Below are 24,670 nucleotides of genomic sequence, written 5' to 3'. Positions count from 1 at the left end.
TCCTTTTCTCCAACATTCCTCCTCTGTCCCAGCCCTGGAACAGTGGCTCACACTGCTGCAGTTTGAGAAAAATGCATCTTTTTGAGAGAACAGAGGTGCATAGTCTCTGTGCTTCAGCCCCTACTCCACCTCAACATAATACTCAGGATCCCAATATTTGCATTATGGGTCTTGGACAAGTCACTTCCCCTTTTAGGGGCTTACTGTCTGTTTGTAATAAGGGTCCCCCCTCCGAATTCCCTTTTCTAGCTTTAGCTTTCTTTTAGGCCGTTAAGGTTATGTATGTATGTGAACTAGAATAATTTTTGGTCATCTCACATTCTCAGTGAAGATTTCCAGGCCTCCCCTCCTCTGTGTCTCCCCACTTCCTGCTGGCAGAGGTCTGGAGAGCCTCATGAGCTACATCTTGTCCCTAGGTTGCATGGCTGCTAGGTAACAATTCTGCCCAGCGTTTGGCTGCTGTGGAATAGTTCAAAGCATTAAGGTCCCTTTCTTTCATGAACAGTACCCTGAGAATCCCTTGCTAGGATGAGACCTTGATATAAAAATGACATGAATATGATGTGATATAAACAGAGACATGATGCAGCTGACATAGGATTTTATTGGCTACAAAACAGATATGTAGTGATGGCAATCTGAAGATTGTAGTAGGAAAGTAGAGCTTGAAAAAGCTCATGAACTCATAATTTGATTCAAAAAGTGCAGCAATATATTAAGATCATTATAGAATATCTGGTGAGATTGTTACAGAGGAAAAAAAAAGATTCTGAGTTTGATAACTCCAAGGATATATCTTAGGACTCACCCAGTTGTGTCTGGGCAAGGATTTCCGTTGGAGAAAAGTAGTTCTTACAATAGGCAGAAACTTTTATTGGCCTTAGGCACACTTTTGGATCTCATTCACTTGAGAAAGAATTATTCTTCCGTTGACACTCTCCTGTGTGATGGCCTTGATCTTTGGAGCTGAGGGAAAAAGCAATGAACAGGTCACTGCCATGCTTCTCCCACCATCTGAAATACTCATTTTTAGTTCCCTGCTCTCAGTACCTGAAGCTTCTCTGTCCCTTCCAAAATGATCACTCAGCAATATGGTGGGCTTTGCTGGAGTGAAGAGATCTCACCAAGGAGGGTTTTTCCTCTCACCCTCCAGGAAACGAGGGTGTGTGAATAGTGTTACCTTCTAGAGGCCAAGACCTGCATCCTAGGCTTGCTTGATACAGAATCTAGGCTGAGTACCTACTCTTAAGGAGGTCTTCCTGCTTATGGAGGCTTTGTTGCACTTGTATCATAGATTCTGTGAGCTAACAGAGAACTAAATGCCATTCTGGGCATGTCATTTAAACATCTAGAAAGCATGAAGGATGGGTGAGAGGCCAGGGATATTTATCATTTCGAAGTTATGGTTTATTTGGATATGTGTTTTGTCGACATACCAGGACACTGATTCAGACCAAAGGGAAGACTTGACATTAAGAGAGATACAGGGAGAACTTTGTTAAAATCAAACTTTCCAACAGTAGATTGGGCCACTCCTTCAAGTAATGGGTTCCCCGTTCCTGGACATGTGTAAGGAGAGACTGAAGGACCATTTGTTGATTTCTTATAGAGGGGTAGCAGTTAGACAAGCTGCCCTTGATGGTGCCTGGAACCCTGATTCTCTGAATCTCTAATGCCTTAGAACATTTTTACCACAAACTAATCAGAAAAGTGCCACTTGTCCCAGCCTGTGATTTCTTAGAACTTTTCTGTGAGACCTTAAAGAAAATCTCAGAAAGTAGGGTTCCTAGGTCAAAGACACTGGGTGACACCGAGTTAAGCAAAGTAAAACTTTTGATGTTTCTTTGTCTTTCCTGTTCCTTTTCTTCCTCACAGCAGTGAGGTGGCTGGTCCATCTTTAACTTACTGAAATGCATGACTGTTCATGAAGAGGATGGTAGAACCTAGTATTTCAACCATTTCTGTCCATGGAACATATCTTTTGTAATACACAAAGTCTTATGGAACACTAATGTTCAACAGAATGTAGTTTGGGAAAATATGTGAAATTGTTTTCTTGTAATCTCCTAGGAGTTTAGTAAACAGACTCTATAACTTAACAGAGATCTAATAGTATGAATGATCATTGCTATCTGCTTTACTGCTGGCAGAGAACTTGCATATATATTATTGAAGACAACACTGAGAGCACACTTTTTTCTTTTTTATCTACTTTAAGTTAATTAAAAATTCCTGGACATCTGCAAGTAAAATAAAAATCGAACATGGGATACTTGGGAGTACACTAAGGATTATGAGTACTATAGATGATGTGAGTACTATAGAATGAATAAACATGTTGATTCATTTTTAAAAAGCAGATTCCAACAATGAAAGAAATTTTTTTTACCTTCCACACTTGACTTTGATTCCTCCATTGTCCTATAAAAATGATAAGAGTTACAGCTCATTCTAGTGTTAGCAACAATCATAAAAACTCGTTAAGGTGAACTAACCTCCTTTGCCTGCTTGTAAATTCATAGCTCTTTAATAAGGATAATTGAGCTGTGTAGTCTCAAGGTCATGAGTTCATGGGAAACCCTTCCTGGATCCAGAAGGAAGTGAGTACCGCCTCCAACTGACCCTGGGGTCAAGGGAAGTCTGTCATACCACCTCCATTATTTCAGCTGGCTCCAGGCTTTGCCTCCACTGGGATCCTTTCCAGGATCTGGGTTTGAAGTCTGGAATCCCTGGGATTTTCAGACTGTTCAGGATTTGGTCTGACAGTCTTTTATTTATGTATATTTATTTATTTTATTTTGTTTTTTAAGGTTTATTTAAACAATCTCTACACTCAATGTGGGGTTTGAACTCATGACCCTAAGATTAAGAGCCACATGCTCTGCTGACTGAGCCAACCAGGTACCCCTATTTATGTATCTTTTAAAAAACTTTCTAACCCTTTCTCTTGGGTCATAGAATATATGTGCCCCCCTCCCCCCCCCCCCTTTTTTTCCTTCCTGGACAAGTTGGTCAGAAATACCAGATTGAAGAATCTAGATTTCTCAATTTCTTAGGACTCTTTTCCTGCTGTCAGGCTAAAATATTTCCTTCTGTTGTTGTTGTTGTTGTGTTGGTGGTGGTGGTGGTGTGTATGTGTTTAGCCAAAATGGTGTGCATTCCCTGTGGGAAACACTATAGCCAAACCTTCCTAATTGTTTCTTTCTAGAGACTTTATTATATTAATTTTCACTATTGACCTCAAATCTTAGTGCTGTGGGAATAACAATTGATTAATTCATACTTGCTACTTAATGAAATTTAACCTGATCTAAATGTCCAGAAGAAATTCAACATAAACCTTTCTTTCTCTAGAATGAGGATTGCTAACAGAACCCTGAGGTATATGAATGCACCCGCAAAAACTTGATGCTCTTTCCATCTTCCTCCCCTGCCAGCCTTTGTCTTACCCCTCACTCTCTCCCTCCAGGAGCTGGTGGTAGGTGGCAATTTCCTTCTCTAGGTGGGTCTTGATGCCCAGGAGGACCTTGTATTCGTTGTGCTGACGCTCCAGGTCATGGCGGAGCTGCATCAGTTCTTCCTCATAGTGGGAGATGACCCGTTGCATGTCCTGGAGCTGGCAGGAGTACCGAGACTGGGTCTCTGATAACACGTTCTCTAAAGCAGATTTCTGAAAGAGGAAATGATGTTTCTTCTATTAATTGACTGATGGCTTGATTGCTTCAAAATGTGGGCTTGTTGAGTAGTTACAATACACCAACCACTCTGCTAGGTGTCTTGGCGGCTCCTGGGATGCAAAGGTGGGCAGCTGGCCAACTTACAGGTTTGGGGCTTGGGCAGTGACAAGTGGACCAGAGTCAGGACTTTTGAAGCCCATTTTCTGGGCATTTCTTTGTGTTGGGGAGCTCTTGGCAACTTCGCTACATTCCTGCAGTGTTTGTTGTGTATGCTACTCATTTGGGATTGGGTGTATGCTGCCTTGCCCTGATCTGTTCCTCACCTCCTCATGCTTACATTTCGTCTGTACCCAGATGGAAAACTGCTGGGGGAAACAGTAACTGGACTGCTGTCTCTTTATATCTTCAGAGTAGGGTCTCAAGTAGGAGTCCTGGATAAAATAGCGCCTTGTTAAATTTGAATTTCAAATGAGCAATGAGTAATTTTTTAGTACAAGTATGTCCTAAAAATTGCCTCAGTATTGCATGGGACATACTTATAGTAAAAAAAAAAAAAAAAGAAAGAAAAACCAAATGAACAACAACAACAACAAAAACCTTTGTTTTGTATCTGAAATTCAGATTTAACTGGATGGCCTATATTTTAATTTGGTCAATCTGGCAACCATCGTCCCAAGAAATACTTGTTGATTATGGCAATGGTGACAACTTGTCATTACTGAGGAAATACTAAAAGCTGCACAGTGAAGTTGCTGCACTAGGGTACAGAGAACTGAGTTCAAGTCCCCGTTCTGTTTGGATTTCCCACCTGTTTCTGGCGCATGTAATTTTAACCTTCAGGAGAAACTCATAACTGTGCTGGGTACCCTCCCTTGATGATGGCTGCTGACTTTCAGGGGGGCACTTCATGTTGCCTGGCCTGCGCTCATTACTCTCCTGTTCTCCCAGAGGGCTACTGCATTCCTTCTCCTCTGTCCTCAGACGCCCTTTTCCCTCCCCTTTTTCTAAGCCCATGGCCTTGCTTCCTGTGTTACGGAGGAAATCAAAGCCATCAGGAGACAATTCCCACAAGCTCCCACCATTAATTCCACCCACATACGTGAACCTGGGTCCAGGTTCTTGTTTCCCTCCTGTTCCTGTGCATGAGCTCTCTGTGCTTCAGTCATTTTAGCAACTGGTGCCTTCTTGCATCATTCATATTTTCCTCTCTACCAGATTCTTCCCATCGGCTTTCAAATAGAATAATTTCTCCCACTTTAAAATATTTCACTCTTGAATCCATATCCACCTTCAGTTGTCATCCAGTTTCTCTGCTCTCCTTCACCTACAGCAAAGCTCCTCAAAGAGTTGTCCATACCTGCTGTTCCAAATTCCTCTGGACCTCCCTCCAGGGACCAAGATACACAGTCTGACTCCCATCATTACCCCAAGGGTCTCCCCTTCCCTTCCCTCTTCTCATCTTTCTTCTCTTGGTACACTCACTACAGAAACATTGGCTTCCCTGCTCTTCCTCCAACCCATCTGAAACACCCATGCCTCAGGAATTTTGCGTTTATTGTCCCCTCCCCCTGGAATCCCCTCTCTCTAGCCACATAATGCACTTCTTTACCACTTCTAGGTTTTTGCTCAACTGTCATCTCAACAGTAAAAACCTTTCCTGACCACCTTGTTTAAAATGCAGCTCTGCACTCCAGCATGCCTGACTTCCCCACTCCATGTTCCATTTCTTGGTAGCCCTTTTCTCCATCCCACATATTATATATTTTGATGATCTATCATCCACCCTAGAATGTAAATTCCCTTATTATAAAATCCTTAGTACTTAGAATAATGTCAGATAGTAGAATGCATGAAAATGAATGTAAATGTCTTGCTGACCTCACAGGGTTGTTGTGAAATACTGTATGTCCAAATGTTTTGAAAACTATAAAACACTGTAATTATTTCTGTGCTCATTATTATCACCTTGACAGTGTACATTTTAAATGTCTGTTCACTATCACTTATTTCTAAAGCATAACAGTAATTTACCATGTGTACCTGGCAACAGAATGAACCAATTACTTCTCAAGATCAATGTCAGAGTAGCACTTGGAAATAATATTGATGAATGATTAGAAGCTTCAGATAGGCTACAAAGGGAATCAAATCATAGATATCATTTAATGAATTTTGAGTGCTTGTGACACTCATACAGAGCATTTTACTAAAAACCATGAAAGGTATAGAAATGACTTAGATATAAGAATTTATAATTTACTGGGTGATAAGCCATCTACATGATGGACAGAGCAGTACTTTGGAGTCAGCTGGCCTGGATTTGCCACCAATTCATGTTGACACCAGAATTTTTTTGTATTGGGGTTTCAGGGGGCAGCCTGGTTGTAAGTGGGGAGAGCACTGGTAGCAATTATGAGGGCCTACTAGACCCTCACACCTTTTCCTAAACACCAGGTGGCTTTGCCGCTGGCCACTTACTATCTCTGTGACCTTGGCCAAATTTACTTAACTGTCTAGAGCTTTGGTTTCCTCATCCCTAAAGTAAGAACACAAAGACCTACCTGGAAAGGCTAAAGTGAGGTTTGATGGCAGTTAACATTAATGAACCCCCTGGCACACAATGTGGCACATTGTGGACACCTCAATAAATGACAGCACTTATTATCTTTCTCACCGCAAACAGTTTGGATGAGAAGTGGGAACTCCCAAGGGAGTTGGGGAGAGGAACCCAGGAGAGATGTCAAGAGAGGCTTCATGGAGGAGGTGGTACCTGACCCTATCTCAGACTCACCCTGTTGCGCTGTGCCTGCAGGTCTATCTCCAGGGCCTGGAAAGTGCGCTTCAGCTCATGGATGTCACTTTGGCTGCTCTGCACAGCTGCTGGGCTGGCCACCTCCTGGGCCATGGCAGCTGACTAGGAGACCAAGAGAAGGAGAGAGGCATTGGCATTGGGACCACATGGCAATGGAAACTTTGGGAAGTTTGAACTCCTTTCCTTTACCCGCTCTTTATACCAAGCGTCCAGGTCTTGATGCTTCTTCTTTATTATATACTCATATTCCTGCCTCATATCCTCCAGGACCTTGATCAGATCTTCTCCTGGGGTTGTATCCACCTTCACACTGACCTTGAAGTCATTTGGTACATGATGTTCCTCCATTTCCTGTTTAATAACAGAAAGAAAACGAATTGGCTGTGATAATCAGAAGGCCAGAGGTGTGTTGATTGGCAGCAGTTAACAGATCTTTTAAAAATTCAGCTTTTGTGGTTGTTTTTCTTTTACTGGTGTGGTTTGGTTTCTCAGTTATTTGTTGATGGCAAAACACTGTATGTTTTTTTCTATTATAAGTTTATAAAGTAAAAAAAATCACACTAGATAGGTAACCAAATGACCTCTGTGATTACTGACTTAATCCCTGGTTGAAAATGTTTCATAAAGAATTATGCTTCCATAGCATGTAAAGTACTCCGGCACATGTTCATGGGTGAAGTGGTGGCACAATTCAACAGTTGAACATTTCAGGTTAGAGGCCAAAGCTTTTGGGAGGCAGTTCAGGACCCAAAGCCAAAAAGTATAAAGACCTTTAATATCTTGTCAATGCATTATGACTCTGTAGGGCTGACACCCATAGGATGTCATGAAAATCAAGAGGGGCACTTGGGTGGCTCAGTTGGTTAAGTGTCTGCCTTTGGCTCGGGTCATGTTCCTGGAGTCCTGGGATTGAGCCCCAAGTGGGGGGGGGGTGGTCCCTGCTCAGCAGGGAGCCTACTTCTCCCTCTCCTTCCTGTTCATGCTCTCTCTCTCTCTCTCTGTCTCTCTTGCTATTTCTGTTTCTCTCTCAAATAAAATCTTAAAAAAAAAGAAAATCAAGAAACCATAGGAAAAGTATAATTAACAATCACTGTCTAACCAACTGTTCAGAATTGAGGTTCCTTGATGTTCATAATTAATTTTATTTGCCTAAAACGGGGATTGCTTTTCTCTTACTGCATCAGAGTTTCAGGGAATTTAGATTGATGGTACCTTTTTCAAAGTCAGTTAAATGCTTATGGAAATTAAGTTTCTTCTTCTCTTCCTCCTCCTCCTTCTTCTTCCTTTTTAAGATTCTTCATTTTTGCCACTAGTTTTATTTATCTTGGTTAGTGGCAAATTCTCTTTATTCTACTGTCTCCCAATTTGCTGCACATTGGGTCAATGAAGGAAGTTCAGTCTCATGCATTTATTCTTGCAGTATCATATTCATAAACTAGTCTAAGTAAACATTGTTGATTAGCAAAATTGTTGACTGATTCATCATTAATTTTGATCGTATTTTGGCTATTGGATTTGACACTGTATAGATAACCTTGAAGATGGAAAAATTAGATGTTTATATGGTTCCTTATAATTACTTAGGTTGAAAGAAACTAAGACTGACATTTAGATGGTTGTTTCTTCTGGGCTATTGAATCATCTGAAGGTACAGATTAAGAGCTGTGCTGGTTACCAGGAGCTCCTGGGGAGTCCTACCTGCTCATGTCGCTTCTTCATAAGGATGAGCTCTTTCCTCATCCCCTCAACCTCCTGTTCCAGATCTGTTGTGACAATGGTCAGATCATCTAAGGTCTTTCGGAGACCTTCAACTTCAATTTCCAGATCTTTCTTGAAGGAGTGTTCATTTTCATACCTTTGGTTGGAAGGAAGAGAAGAATACACCTGTTGTTGGAAGGCCATGGCCTTGTAAGGATTCGCCTTACTTTAGAGGTGAATTTTGTACTTTTTAGGTTAGGAGCAAATGAACACATCATGAATCCCTCATATGTCTGTTTCACGCAGGTTTTTCTTTTCTTTTCTTTTCTTTTTTTTTTTTTTTTTACTAGTAGGACAAATGAAAAAAATCATTTGTCAACTTTATCGTTTTTATTTTGATCATAACAGGCTTTTATCATGAATTGAGAAGAGTACCATGCCAGCAAATTTTGTGGTCAGGCCCTCCTCTTCCCCACAACAATGCTTTCCTAGTGCTGCAAATGGAAAGGAGGTAGAAATATGGACATTAATTCATAACACAGACACTGCTGATAGCCCACTGGAAGATGACTTGCTCATAAATTACCTTGAGTTTGTTTTTCAATATGTTACAAGTGAATAAATTACAGCCATCATTTATACTCTTGACAGTGTAAGTAAATGATTTCTCCTCCTCCTTTCTTCTTTATTATTATTATTTTTGACTTATTTTTATTTTTTTTTCAGCATAACAGTATTCCTTGTTTTTGCACCACACCCAGTGCTCTATGCAATCTGTGCCCTCTCCAATACCCACTACCTGGTTCCCCCAACCTCCCACCTCCTGCCCCTTCAAAACCCTCAGATTGTTTTTCAGAGTCCATAGTCTCTCATGGTTCACCTCCCCTTCCAATTTCCCCCAACTCCCTTCTCCTCTCTAACTCCCCTTGTCCTCCATGCTATTTGTTATGCTCTAAAATAAGTGAAACCATATGATTTTCTGATGGTGACTCAATGTTGTTGTTGTTTTTAATTAGAGAGGACTGTTTACTAATAAACAGTCATATGCCCATTGCTTAGACTTACTGTTAAAATTTTGCTTCATCTCTATTTTGTATTTTAAACTAAATTATAGACATTATGACATTTCCCCCCTAAATACTTAGGGATACATCGTTAAAAAAATTTTTTTTTGTTAAGAGTGAAGCAAAATGGGGACACCTGGGTGGCTCAGTTTGTTAAGCGTCTGACTCTTGGTTTTGGCTTGGGTCATGATCTCAGGGTCCTGAGACCAAGCCCCATGTTGGGCTCTGGGCTCACTGTGGAGTCTACTTAGGATTCTTACTTTTCCTCTCCCTCTGAATTTCCCTCCACGTGCTCTCTCTCTCTCTCAAATAAGTAAATAAATCTTAAAAAAAAAAAGAAGCAAAATGTTAACAGCTGTTAAATCTAAGTAATGGACATACTTTTAACTATGGAGAACAAACTGATGGTTACCTGAGGGCAAATGGGTAGGGGCTGGGGGAAAGAGGTGATGGGGATTAAGGAGTGTACTTGTGATGAGCACTGGGTGATGTATGCAAGTGCTGAATCACTATATTGTACACCTGACAGGTGTAACAACACACAAATAATAACACTGTATGCTAACTATACTGGAATTAAAATAAAATTAGAAAAAACTAAATAGAGGAGTTTTCTAAATAAGCATAATAACATTATCACCCCTAAAGAGCTGATAATAACTCTTTAAAATCATCTAATGCTTGGTTCGTATTCAAATTTCCCCATGCTATAAGGTGTATTTGTATTTTATATCTAGTTTGTTTAAAGTAGGGTCCAGTCAAGTATTTGTTCATATTATGCTTTTTGATTATATTTTTTAAAGATATTACATGTGGCTAATGGTGAAATAAGTTTTCCTTTAGCAAAATAAAAACAAGAGGAACCCCCAAAACAAAGCAAAAGAAAAACAGCAAATGAAAGCTGCCTACAATAGGATGAGGAAGCAACTTACTTGAGGCCAAAGTCATCCACTGCCATCCTGGCATTGTCAATGAGAAGAATGATCTGAGCATTTGTCATCTTACCATCCATGATCTGTAAAACACATATCAAGAGTCATTTAAGTCAGACACACTCCCATGGGAGAGCTGCATTTCCAAAGACTGTATTTCCTGGGTATATGACTTCTTAGCATAGCTGACTTCTTTTCTGGCAGTGGAACAACAAATAATCAAATCAGTAAATGCTGAGCACTTACTAGGTACAAAGCATCAGAATGGTTTTTAAAGTAAGAACGTGGTCTGCAGCCACTTCACTGTCTTTCTTCACATTCAGTTTGACAGGCTAGGATTGATGGTAATGCTGAAAGAATGACATTGGAAGAGGAAAGAGAATCACAGTTCAAAGGGCCTTCTGGCTTTCTAGTACTGCGAACATAACCTTACTGTTTTGTTTCAAGTCACCCACGTCTGATGATGTTACAAGAGTTTTAAGTTCTAGTTCTATTTTTATTGTGACTATTAGTTTGGCTCCCTTCAAGTGCAATAGTTATTTTAGATGAACATAATTCTTCCCTGCAGTAGCATTCATGTTTCTGATCAGTGATACTGAGCAAAATATCAAAATATCACTGATACTAGTTCATCAAACTGATTTTAAATGAATTTCATAAGAGTCATCACATGCCATAATTATTTTTTGTCCATAGTGACTATAACCATTCACATAACTTGTAGGTATGTTTAAGTGTTTGTAAATTATTCCATGATGAGAATGCCCAAATTGTGGCTGTTCAAATATTAACTGAAGTAACTTTTTGGGAGCTTAGTAAACTTTAACTGTGATAAAGCCTCTGGTTAAGACTTTTACTAGATGTTTATGTGTTGTTTTTTTTTTTGTTTTTTTAATAATTTTTTATTTTTTCAGCATAACAGTATTCATTATTTTTGCACCACACCCAGTGCTCCATGTAATCCGTGCCCTCCACAATACCCACCACCTGGTGCCCCCAACCTCCCACCCCCCACCCCTTCAAAATTCTCAGATCGTTTTTCAGAGTCCATAGTCTCTCATGGTTCACCTCCCCTTCCAATTTCCCTCAACTCCCTTCTCCTCTCCATCTCCCCTTGTCCTCCATGCTATCTGTTATGCTCCACAAATAAGTGAAACCATATGATAATTGACTCTCTCTGCTTGACTTATTTCACTCAGCATAATCTCTTCCAGTCCCGTCCATGTTGCTACAAAACTTGGGTATTCATCCTTTCTTTTTTCTTTCCTTTTTTTTTTTTTTACAGCTTTATAAACATATATTTTTATCCCCAGGGGTACAGGTCTGCGAATCGCCAGGTTTACACACTTCACAGCACTCACCATAGCACATACCCTCCCCAATATCCATAACCCCACCCCCCTCTCCCAACCCCTCCCCCCATCAACCCTCAGTTTGTTTTGTGAGATTAAGAGTCACTTATGGTTTGTCTCCCTCCCAATCCCATCTTGTTTCATTTACTCTTCTCCTACCCCCTCGACCCCCCATGTTGCATCTCCTCTCCCTCATATCAGGGAGATCATATGATAGTTGTCTTTCTCCGATTGACTTATTTCGCTAAGCATGATACCCTCTAGTTCCATCCACGTCATTGCAAATGGCAAGATTTCATTTCTTTTGATGGCTGCATAGTATTCCATTGTGTATATATACCACATCTGATTTATCCATTCGTCTGTAGATGGACATCTAGGTTCTTTCCATAGTTTGGCTATTGTAGACATTGCTGCTATAAACATTCGGGTGCACGTGCCCCTTCGGATCACTACGTTTGTATCTTTAGGGTAAATACCCAGCAGTGCAATTGCAGGGTCATAGGGTAGTTCTATTTTCAACATTTTGAGGAACCTCCATGCTGTTTTCCAGAGTGGTTGCACCAGCTTGCATTCCCACCAACAGTGTAGGAGGGTTCCCCTTTCTCCGCATCCTCGCCAGCATCTGTCATTTCCTGACTTGTTAATTTTAGCCATTCTGACTGGTGTGAGGTGATATCTCATGGTGGTTTTGATTTGTATTTCCCTGATGCCGAGTGATATGGGGCACTTTTTCATGTGTCTGTTGGCCATCTGGATGTCTTCTTTGCAGAAATGTCTGTTCATGTCCTCTGCCCATTTCTTGATCGGATTCTTTGTTCTTTGGGTGTTGAGTTTGCTAAGTTCTTTATAGATTTTGGACACTAGCCCTTTATCTGATATGTCATTTGCAAATATCTTCTCCCATTCTGTCAGTTGTCTTTTGTTTTTTTTAACTGTTTCCTTTGCTGTGCAAAAGCTTTTGATCTTGATAAAATCCCAAAAGTTCATTTTTGCCCTTGCTTCCCTTGCCTTTGGTGATGTTCCTAGGAAGATGTTGCTGCGGCTGAGGTCGAAGAGGTTGCTGCCTGTGTTCTCCTCGAGGATTTTGATGGATTCCTTTCTCACATTGAGATCCTTCATCCATTTTGAGTCTATTTTCGTGTGTGGTGTAAGGAAATGATCCAATTTCATTTTTCTGCATGTGGCTGTCCAATTTTCCCAACACCATTTATTGAAGAGGCTGTCTTTTTTCCATTGGACATTCTTTCCTGCTTTGTCGAAGATGAGTTGACCATAGAGTTGAGGGTCTATTTCTGGGCTCTCTATTCTGTTCCATTGATCTATGTGTCTGTTTTTGTGCCAGTACCATGCTGTCTTGATGATGACAGCTTTGTAATAGAGCTTGAAGTCCGGAATTGTGATGCCACCAACTTTGGTTTTCTTTTTCAATATTCCTTTGGCTATTCGAGGTCTTTTCTGGTTCCATATAAATTTTAGGATTATTGGGACGCCTGGGTGGCTCAGTTGGTTAAGCAGCTGCCTTCGGCTCAGGTCATGATCCCAGTGTCCTGGGATCGAGTCCCACATCGGGCTCCTTGTTCTGTGGGGAGCCTGCTTCTCCCTCTGCCTCTGTCTGCCACTCTGTCTGCCTGTGCTCGCTCTCTCTCTCTCTCTGACAAATAAATAAATAAAATCTTTAAAAAAAAATTTTAGGATTATTTGTTCCATTTCTTTGAAAAAAATGGATGGTACTTTGATAGGAATTGCATTAAATGTGTAGATTGCTTTAGGTAGCATAGACATTTTCACAATATTTATTCTTCCAATCCAGGAGCATGGAACATTTTTCCATTTCTTTGTGTCTTCCTCAATTTCTTTCATGAGTACTTTATAGTTTTCTGAGTATAGATTCTTAGTCTCTTTGGTTAGGTTTATTCCTAGGTATCTTATAGTTTTGGGTGCAATTGTAAATGGGATGGACTCCTTAATTTCTCTTTCTTCTGTCTTGTTGTTGGTGTAGAGAAATGCAACTGATTTCTGTGCATTAATTTTATATCCTGACACTTTACTGAATTCCTGTACAAGTTCTAGCAGTTTTGGAGTGGAGTCTTTTGGGTTTTCCACATAGAGTATCATATCATCTGCGAAGAGTGATAGTTTGACTTCTTCTTTGCCGATTTGGATGCCTTTAATTTCCTTTTGTTGTCTGATTGCTGAGGCTAGGACTTCTAGTACTATGTTGAATAGCAGTGGTGATAACGGACATCCCTGCCGTGTTCCTGACCTTAGCAGAAAAGCTTTCAGTTTTTCTCCATTGAGAATGATATTTGCGGTGGGTTTTTCATAGATGGCTTTGATAATATTGAGGTATGTGCCGTCTATCCCTACACTTTGAAGAGTTTTGATCAGGAAGGGATGCTGTACTTTGTCAAATGCTTTTTCAACATCTATGGAGAGTATCATATGGTTCTTGTTCTTTCTTTTATTAATGTGTTGTATCACATTGATTGATTTGCGGATGTTGAACCAGCCTTGCAGCCCTGGAATAAATCCCACTTGGTCGTGGTGAATAATCCTTTTAACGTACTGTTGAATCCTATTGGCTAGTATTTTGGCGAGAATTTTTGCATCTGTGTTCATCAAGGATATTGGTCTGTAGTTCTCTTTTTGGTTGGGATCCTTGTCTGGTTTTGGGATCAAGGTGATGCTGGCCTCATAAAATGAGTTTGGAAGTTTTCCTTCTATTGCTATTTTTTGGAACAGTTTCAGGAGAATAGGAATTAGTTCTTCTTTAAATGTTTGGTAGAATTCCCCCGGGAAGCCGTCTGGCCCTGGGCTTTTGTTTGTTTGGAGATTTTTGATGACTGTTTCAATCTCCTTACTGGTTATGGGTCTGTTCAGGCTTTCTATTTCTTCCTGGTTCAGTTGTGGTAGTTTATATGTCTCTAGGAATGCATCCATTTCTTCCAGATTGTCAAATTTGTTGGCGTAGAGTTGCTCATAGTATGTTCTTATAATTGTCTGTATTTCTTTGGTGTTCGTTGTGATCTCTCCTCTTTCATTCATGATTTTATTTATTTGGGTCCTCTCTCTTTTCTTTTTGATAAGTCTGGCCAGGGGTTTATCAATCTTATTAATTCTTTCAAAGAACCAGCTCCTAGTTTCGTTGATTTGTTCTATTGTTTTTTTGGTTTCTATTTCATTGATTTCTGCTCTGATCTTTATGATTTCTCTTCTCCTGCTGGGTTTAGGGTTTCTTTCTTGTTCTTTCTCCAGCTCCTTTAGGTGTAGGGTTAGGTTGTGTACCTGAGACCTTTCTTGTTTCTTGAGAAAGGCTTGTACCGCTATATATTTTCCTCTCAGGACTGCCTTTGTTGTGTCCCACAGATTCTGAACCGTTGTGTTTTCATTATCATTTGTTTCCATAAATTTTTTCAATTCTTCTTTGATTTCCTGGTTGACCCATTCATTCTTTAGAAGGATGCTGTTTAGTCTCCATGTATTTGGGTTCTTTCCAAATTTCCTCTTGTTATTGAGTTCTAGCTTCAGAGCATTGTGGTCTGAAAATATGCAGGGAATGATCCCAATCTTTTGATACCGGTTGAGACTTGATTTAGGACCAAGAATGTGATCTATTCTGGAGAATGTTCCATGTGCACTAGAGAAGAATGTGTATTCTGTTGCTTTGGGATGAAATGTTCTGAATATATCTGTGATGTCCATCTGGTCCAGTGTGTCATTTAAGGCCTTGATTTCCTTGTTGATCTTTTGCTTGGATGATCTGTCCATTTCAGTGAGGGGAGTGTTAAAATCCCCTACTATTATTGTATTCTTGTCGATGTGTTTCTTTGATTTTGTTATTAATTGGTTTATATAGTTGGCTGCTCCCACGTTAGGGGCATAGATATTTAAAATTGTTAGATCTTCTTGTTGGACAGTTCCTTTGAGTATGATATAGTGTCCTTCCTCATCTCTTATTATAGTCTTTGGCTTAAAATCTAATTGATCTGATATAAGGATTGCCACTCCTGCTTTCTTCTGATGTCCATTAGCATGGTAAATTCTTTTCCACCCCCTCACTTTAAACCTGGAGGTGTCTTCGGGTTTAAGATGAGTTTCTTGTAGGCAACATATAGATGGGTTTTGTTTTTTGATCCATTCTGATACCCTGTGTCTTTTGATTGGGGCATTTAGACCATTAACATTCAGGGTAAGTATTGAGAGATATGAATTTAGTGCCATTGTATTGCCTGTAAGGTGACTGTTATTGTATATTGTCTCTGTTTCTTTCTGATCTACTACTTTTAGGGTCTCTCTTTGCTTAGAGGACCCCTTTCAATATTTCCTGTAGAGCTGGTTTGGTATTTGCAAATTCTTTCAGTTTTTGTTTGTCCTGGAAGCTTTTAATCTCTCCTTCTATTTTCAATGATAGCCTAGCTGGATATAGTATTCTTGGCTGCATGTTTTTCTCATTTAGTACTCTGAATATATCATGCCAGCTCTTTCTGGCCTGCCAGGTCTCTGTAGATAAGTCTGCTGCCAATCTAATATTTTTACCATTGTACGTTACAGACTTCTTTTCCCGGGCTGCTTTCTGGATCTTTTCTTTGTCACTAAAACTTGTAAATTTTACTATTAGGTGACGGGGTGTGGACCTATTCTTATTGATTTTGAGGGGGGTTCTCTGAACCTCTTGAATTTTGATGCTTGTTCCCTTTGCCATATTGGGGAAATTCTCTCCAATAATTCTCTCCAATATACCTTCTGCTCCCCTCTCTGTTTCCTCTTCTTCTGGAATCCCAATTATTCTAATGTTGTTTCGTCTTATGGTGTCACTTATCTCTCGAATTCTCCCCTCATGGTCCAGTAGCTGTTTGTCCCTCTTTTGCTCAGCTTCTTTATTCTCTGTCATTTGGTCTTCTATATCGCTAATTCTTTCTTCTGCCTCATTTATCCTAGCAGTGAGAGCTTCCATTTTTGATTGCACCTCATTAATAGCTTTTTTGATTTCCACTTGGTTAGATTTTAGTTATTTTATTTCTCCAGAAAGGGCTTTTATATCTCCCGAGAGGGTTGCTTTAATATCTTCCATGCCTTTTTCAAGCCCGGCTAGAACCTTGAGAATCGTCATTCTGAACTCTATATCTGACATATTACCAATGTCTGTATTGATTCGGTCCCTAGCCTTTGGTACTGCCTCTTGTTCTTTTTTTTGTTGTGAATTTTTCCGCCTTGTCATTTTGTCCAGATAAGAGTTTATGAAGGAGCAAGTAAAATACTAAAAGGGTGGCAACAACCCCAGGAAAATATGCTTTAGCCAAATCAGAAGAGATCCTGAATTGTGAGGGGGGAGAAAGGGGATAAAAAGGGGTTCAGAAAGAAAGAAAGAAAGAAAAAAGAAACTATTAAAAAAAAGAAAGCTGATAAAGAAAAAACATAAAAAGAGGAAAAAAAAAATATATATATTAGATAAACTATTTAAAAAACATTAAAAAAGAAAACGGTAAAAGTTAAAAAAATTTAGCAGAAGAAGAGAAAAAGAAAAAAAATTAAATTAACTGCAAGGCTAAAAAATCATGGGGAGAAAGCCATGAGTTCTGTGCTTTGCTTTCTTCTCCTTTGGAATTTCGCTGCTCTCCTTGGTATTGAAACTGCATCCTTGGTAGGTGAACTTGGTCCTGGCTGGGTTTCCCGTTGATCTGTTGATCTGCTGGGGAAGGGGCCTGTTGTAGTGATTCTCAAGCGTCTTTGCCCCAGGCGGAGTTGCACCGCCCTTACCCGGGGCCGCGCTGAGTCATCCGCTCGGGTTTGCTTTTGGGAGCTTTTGTTCCCTGAGCGCTTTCCGTAGAGTTCCGGAGGACGGGAATGGAGATGGCGGCCTCCCAGTCTCCGGCCCGGAGGAGCCGAGAGCCCGGGGCCCCACTCCTCAGTGTGCCCTCAGAGAACAGCGCCCAATGACTCCCGCCACCCTGGCCTCCGGCCGCGCTCCGAGCTGACCGAGCCTGCGACCGGTTCAAGGCAACCCCGAGCTGAGAGTCACTCCTCGGCTCTGTCTCTGTAGCCGGCTTCCCTGTTCTAATACTGGTAAGCTCTGCGACACTCAGACACCCCCGATCCTTCTGCGACCCTGCGGGACCTGAGGCCGCGCTGACCCCGCCTGGGCTTCACCCCAGTTAAGCCTCTGGAGCGATGTCCCTCAGCGGAACAGGCTTTTAAAAGTCCTGATTTTGTGCTCCGTTGCTCCGCCGCTCGCCGGGAGCCGGCCCCTCCCCCCGCGGTCTATCTTCCCATCGCTTTGGATTCACTTTTCCGCCAGTCCTACCTTTCAGATAGTGGTTGATTTTCTGTTTCTAGAATTGCTGTTCTTCCTCTCTTCAATCTCCCGTTGGATTTGTAGGTGTTTGCAATCTTTAGATAAGCTATTTACCTGTTCTCCTGCTACCCGAAGTAGTCTCAGCCTGCTACTTCTCCACCATCTTGACTCTAAGACTCACTATTGAAAGTTTCTATTCGAGCAGTTGTGTTTACGTACATGATTTGTTAATTCTTCTAGGTAGTTGTAACCAGAGTAGTGTTCATTTGATATATGTCCCTGTCTTCAGGAAAATTAGACGGAAGATGTCTCAACATCAAAAGTATAGTACTACTTACTTTTGTGCCAAGTATTGTGCTGAACCAGGAACTGGGGATTTTTCTTCTTTACTTCCTTACTGGCCATTGGCATGAACTTGGGTCAGTCACCCTATTTCCTGGATTTCGACTTCATCATTTGTTAAGTAAGGAGTTTGAAGTAGAAACTACTAGAGGTCCTAGCTCTAAACTTCATGATTTAGCTGGAGGCAGAGAATCCTGTGACATTGCCATCACATTTGAACAGATAATTCCTTTATTTGGAAAGGATTTCCTTAGCGCAAATTTATAGTTCAATACAAAGGCACCGTTTCAAGATCTGCTCCCATTCAAAGCTTCCCTGATTACTTGGAATCTGGTATCATGAATGCACAATAGCAGGATTCAGAGGTGGTAGTAACTCTGGGTCTGGAACCCAAAAGGCAGAGCCTGGGGTCCTGCGTTGCACCTACTAGCTGAGTGAGCTTGTTGAATCTCAGTTTCTTCATCCATAAAATGGCAATAGTAATAATAATAGTAGCTACTTCATCAGAGAGTTACGAGAATTATATTAGAAGAGGTTAAACACAATAACATTGTAACATACTTAGCATATTCTGGGCACACTGTAGACACTCAGAAGAATTAGTTGAAACTATGTTAATTTAGAAAACTGTAGAGTGCTTAATTTTCTTTTTTTTTAAAAAAGATTTTAATTATTTATTTGAAAGACAGAGATCACAAGTAGGCAGAGAAGCAGGCAGAGAGAAAGGAAGGGAAGCAGGCTCCCTGCTGAGCAGAGAGCCCAATGCAGGATTCGATCCCAGGACCCCAGAATTACGACCTGAGCTGAAGGCAGAGGCTTTAACCCAATGAGCCACCCAGGTGACCCCTTAATTTTCTTTTATAAAAGAACTTTTGAGAAGATATACAGATTGCCAAAAGACACATGAAAAGATGCTCAGGATCACTCATCATCTGGGAACAGCAAATGAAAATCACAATAAGATAACACTTCACACAAGTCAGAATTGGCTAGTAGCAAAAAGATAAGATATAGTAAGTGTTGGAGAGGATATGGGGAAGAGGGAACCCTTATACATTGTTGGTGGGAATGTAAATTGGTACAGCCACTGTGGAAAAACAGTATGGAGGTTTCTCAAAAAATTAGAAATAGAACTGCCAAATGACCCAATAATTCCACTTCTGGGTATTTACCTGAAGAAAGAACCTCACCAATTTGAAAGCATGTATGCACCCCTGTGTTCATTGCAGCCTTATTGATAGGAGCCAAGATAGGGAACCAACTTAAGTGTCCATCAACAGATGAACAGATACAAAAGATGTGAGAGATATATATGTATACACACATACATACGTACACACATAATGGAATCCTACTACCAAGCCATAAAAAAAAAAAAGATTCTACCATTTGCAACCACATGGATGGACCTAGGGGGTATATACTGGTTGAAATAAGTCAGAAAAATACCACAGAGACAAGAAATAAGTCAGAAAGACAAATACTATATGATTTCACTTATATATGGAATCCAAAAAACAAAATAAATGGACCAACAAACAGATAGAAATGAACTTATAAATGCAAGGAACAAACTGGTGGTTGCCAGAGGATGAGGGGAGGGAAGTGGGTGAAATAGGAAAATGGGATCAAGAGATGCAAACTTCCAGTTACAAAATAAATGAGGCATGGGAATAAAAAGTACAGTGGGGGGTGGGAGGTTGGGGGAGCCAGGTGGTGGGTATTATGGAGGGCACATATTGCATGGAGCACTGGGTGTGGTGCATAAACAATGAATTCTGTTACGCCGAAAAGAAAGAAAAATAAATAAATAAATAAATAAATAAATAAATAAATAAATGTATGTACAGTGTAGGGAATATAGTGGGAAAAAAAAAGAAGGAAAAAAGCCAGCACTTTTGTAATTAGAGCCAAAGTCTGTACTCGATAAAGCCCAGATTCTGTATGTTGAGAGACATCCTCAAACTTCTGCTCTTCATGGTGGGAGATAACCAGATTGCTGCCCTGCTCGACTCCTTTCTTCCTTTGGTGGATTCCAAAAGGTAATATGACTACTTCCTTTGCTCTAAAAAAGGATTCTGTGGATATTTCCTAGTCTCCCCACTGCAGTGCTGCTTAGGGACTTTCATACCAATGCTTTTCCCTTCCAGGCTCTTTATTCATTCTGTTATCTAAGCAGCTCCATCCTCGAAAGCCTGGGGACCCTGTGCGCTGAGGTTTTGACTGACATCCAGAGAAACCAAACAGTATTCCCTCTGTGGAATCAGAAAAATAAAAAATACAATCTGTGGGCCTATTTGGCTTTTCTGAGTTAAATTGGTAATTTATCTGTTGTAAAACCCACATCAAGAATCTGATGCTGGGGCGCCTGGGTAGCTCAGCGGTTAAGTGTCTGCCTTCGGCTCAGGTTATGATCCTAGGACCCTGGGATGGAGCCCCACATCACGCTCCCTGCTGTGTGGGGAGCCTGCTTCTCCTTCTCCCACTCCCTCTGGTGGGTTCCCTCTCTCATGCTCTCTGTCTGTCAAATAAATAAGTAAAATCTTAAAAAAAAAAATGAATCTGATTCCCCCAGTCAGCGTTCTTCTCAGAGTACATGAATGGTGAGTTCTGAAATGCATTTGATACAGAGCACATTTAAAAACCAAAATTATTTCCCCTGTTCAGTCTTACTTGATACAATATTATGATACAGCCACTCTTTCTGAGACATCCTTCACAGTAATGAATGGATGATGAGGATGGGTTGAGAAATAATTTGTGAAGCATAGGTTTTGCATTGTGTGTTGTAATTAATCACCTGGATTCTCCCTCAAGGCTCTGAGTTCATTCTTTTAAAAACACTTGAGTTGGTGTATCGTATAGCATTGTTGCTCCAGGGTGTGTAATCTTGTTCCAGGAAGAAGAAAATAGAATTTTCTAATCATAAACCACAGTGCCAAAATATGGTACTATTGAGAGCCATTCGAAAATACACATATCCTTATGACAAAGTCCAACTCGGTGTTTCAAAAGGATTGGATTAATTTTTGAACTCATTTTCTTACAGACTTTTTGAGTAATACTTAAGATCCCTACAGTGGGGGGTGGAAGAACACTATATCTACTGATAGCATTTCATCGAGGCCTGGGAAGGGGTCAGCCCCTGCTTGTTGTGGGTTGTTGTACTCTTGTGACTCTGTTTTCTTGCCTGTGAGTGGGGGATAGTACAACCTCAACTTCAAAGAACTGTTTTCTTCAATCATGAAAAAAGTACAACTAAAATAAGTAATCCAGAAACGAGTGGAATTCAAACCTGAATTTAATATATAGCCCAGAATTTAAAGTCAGAACCCAGAATCCCAGGCTTAGAGAGTGGGCTTCGAGAGTAGGCTTAGAGAGTGGGCAAGCCACTCACTTCTTGGCATTGCCCTCGCTCACTTCACTCAGTTCTGTTCCAAAGAATTTGGGCAACCACTCAGTCTCAGTCTCCTCATCTATAAATCTGGGGTAAGAATATTTGCTTTGCAGAATGAGATAATGTGTATGAAATGTGTGTCGTATGATTAGCAATGCAACTGTAATGCAGTATTTCTACCGCAAGCAGTACCGTTTTTGTAGGACATAGGCTAGTGAGCACCATGCTGTGTGGAAATTGTGAAGCCTTTAGAAACAGATCTGAATTAGAATCCCATGTCCGCCTCTTGCTGGTGGCTTTTGGTGACTATCTCACCTCTCTGAGCTTCTATCTCTTTACAGGGTCATTGTAAGAATTGAATCAGGTAACGTCGAATGTTTCCATCAGCGCAGAAAGCTTTCTGCTTTCTGCTAATGTGTATTAAAAAATCCAACATGAAGGCTGGCATACAATAAGGGCTTAATAAATGTTTTCCTCCCTCTTCCCTTTTTTCTGCTGTCAGTTAGTGAATTGTTTGACCCGGTCTGACCTCATGTTTCTTTCGGGAGTTAGGTTCTCAGCAGTCCCTTTGCAAAAATCTTCTATTCTCTCCATTCTAACACAAAAGCAACTTTATTAATGAAAAAAATATGATGTGGTTTGTTGAGTCACCTTGTTTTTTCCATAAAGACAACCATGTACTATATAGTTAGGGTAATTATGCAGTCAGTTATTAGGTTGATTATTCAATAATTAGGGTTCATTATGAGGACAGATTTATATTATCTTGATTGGTCTTTCCTACATTCAAGCAAGGACGACTGAGGGTTGAGAAATCATACTGTATAAATACTGGAAACCTGTGATGCTCTTTCGAGGATGGATAAAACGGTGATCTTACAGGGAATTTTCTGGGACCACTTTACATAAGAGAGAAGCTATATAGCTTTAAAAAATAATTTATGAGCCGACTGGATTCCCTCCACTTCTAGCCAATGTTGTGAGATGTTCCAGAAGGTATAAGCTCAGCTTTTTTTTTTTTTCTTTTGGTTGAAAATTTTTTTGTTTTAAAGAAGTCTCTATAACCCATCCCAACTCCAAGATTCCAAGAATTGTGCTCATTTTATTATTTTTTTTCTAGCAATATGCCTTTTTAGAACTGGGAGCAGCAGAACTCAGAGCTTCTAGCAGCCCTCAAGAGGAAATACTCAGGAATGTCAGAATGATGTATCTGTTAGTGGAGTGACAGCCTTTAGGTATGATCTCCAGAATCGTGAGCTTGGCCTTTCTTCCTGTGGGTAATCATGCTGTTGCCAGGACTTTTGAGATGGAGCAGAACTGAAGTAATGAGAAAGCAAACGCTCTCTTGTGCCTCTTGTGCCCTGAGCAAGAGGGATGAATATTGGCCTTATTGTTACTGTAACATTCCCGTATCACAAGTGACACAAGGCAGCGCCTGGTTGCCTTACATTTTTTGGGATTTTCCATAAAATTTATGTATAGAGGACGAAATACACAAAATAGGCTTTCCCAAGTCCAAAAGGTATAACAAGAAAATATCCTCAAATACCTTTGTTTACAATTACTTTCAGGTCTTTTGCTATTTTTCCTGGAAATCGTCTTTTGTACTGATTTCTCCTCCCACGACTCTCTGGAAATGCACCCCCCTCTTGAGTTCCAGGGTCACCCATGATCTTACCTGCTCCTGCAGGTGGCTGATGTTTTCCTCATACTTGGAGTAATTTTGCTTACTGCCAGGATCTCTCTGCTCATGCCACTTCAGTATGCGACGTTCGAGCTTCTCGTTGGCCTCCTCCAGGGCGCGCACCTTGTCCAGGTAGGAAGCCAGGCGATCATTGAGGTTCTGCATCACCTCCTTCCCACTTGCAGCAGGGAGGGAATTGCCTCTTCTAGATCCCCAAGGGCCTCCCGGAGGCAGGCACCTTGGTGAGCTGAAGGAAAGGGAGATGCGGACACCCCCAGCGCCCCCATGGACACTGGGAGCCCGAGGGAAGCTCCCCAGCTGACCCCAGCTGCCTCCCGTGCCACGGAGGGAGCCAGAGGGGGTCTGGCTGAAGCTGTGGCTGGAGTTCATGGTCCCATCTGTGATAGGTGCAGGGCTGGGTTCTGCTCCGCTCCCTGGCCCTGCAGAACTGAGCAGCCCCAAACTGCCCTGGATGGTTTTATGCGCTTCACTGTGGGAGTTCCCTTTCCTGACAACTGCACCAACAAGATCGTATCATTGTGCAACAGGTGTTTCCTCTTGGTCAATCCTGAAGTGCCCTTGGGCCTTCACACACACTGTTGTTGTTTAGAGCCACATCAATACACCAGTTTGCTTCTCCCTTCTTGTTGTAACCGGGAGGTGCGGCCCACCGCATGAGGTGGGTATTAGTCTCAGGTGTCTTTCTAATCTTTCTGTGGGATTTTTTCTTTGACCATTTATCTGAAAAGGATCAGACTGAAGTTGACAAAAAGGCTATTTGGTGTGGTACAGATTTCCTTTTAAAAAGTAGACCTTAAGTACACACACACACACACACACACACGCCTTCCCCAGCCCCAAACACACCCCAGCTCTAAAGTGAGGGTGGGAGAGACTCCCAAGGGAAGAGCCAGATCAGAATCTCAAGTTCTAGAATAAAAATACTCATGCTGAGGAGATGGAGAATGTTCTGAACATCTGATGCCTTTGTGGCAGTTACTGTTTGATGGAAAGTAATTTCAAAGGATCATTCTTAAGAACAAACCCTCAATTATAATTAATTAATGAATGACCGAGCCTTCCACTTCTAGGGTGCCTTTCATCCCCAGCACACCTCAAAACCAAACAACCCAGCCTGCACCAGGACTTCCTTGGCCCCTGGCAGGAATGTAGCCTTTGGTAACTGGCCAGCGGCCCTGTCCCGGCTGAGCCTTGAACAGGCTGGCTTCTGTGTGTCTGTGACCTGCAGAGGGGATGGAGGAACACAGGAATTGTGCCATGGGCTGTCTAACATGCTTGATGAATCTTAGGCTTTATCTGCCAAGGTAAAGGTTAGAAATGGATAAAGAAATAGTCTGGGGGTGGGGAGCCACGTGCTGGTTACCAGCAATTAGATTTAAAGGGGACTTTGAAATAA

General features: G+C 41.1%; 1 protein-coding gene and 1 long non-coding RNA gene across 2 annotated transcripts in view; one reads left to right on the top strand and one right to left on the bottom strand.

Moving 5' to 3' along the window:
* Positions 1 to 24,670, top strand: part of LOC125087297 (uncharacterized) — a 156,779-nt gene that overhangs the window by 90,734 nt on the left and 41,375 nt on the right. The gene's annotated exons all lie outside the window — the stretch shown is intronic.
* On the bottom strand, positions 596 to 23,682 carry KRT23 (keratin 23). The gene is made up of 8 exons (XM_047707474.1): positions 23,248 to 23,682; positions 10,184 to 10,266; positions 8,188 to 8,344; positions 6,679 to 6,840; positions 6,469 to 6,591; positions 3,450 to 3,670; positions 2,390 to 2,421; positions 596 to 966 (listed from the first exon to the last, which is right to left on the bottom strand). The coding sequence occupies exons 1-8, from the start codon at positions 23,641 to 23,643 to the stop codon at positions 881 to 883; spliced, it is 1,260 nt and encodes a 419-aa protein (XP_047563430.1). The 5' UTR covers positions 23,644 to 23,682; the 3' UTR covers positions 596 to 880.

Source organism: Lutra lutra, chromosome 16 (assembly GCF_902655055.1).
Source record: "Lutra lutra chromosome 16, mLutLut1.2, whole genome shotgun sequence".
NCBI classification, from domain to species: domain Eukaryota; kingdom Metazoa; phylum Chordata; class Mammalia; order Carnivora; family Mustelidae; genus Lutra; species Lutra lutra.
This window is presented reverse-complemented; position numbering and strand designations above follow the sequence as displayed.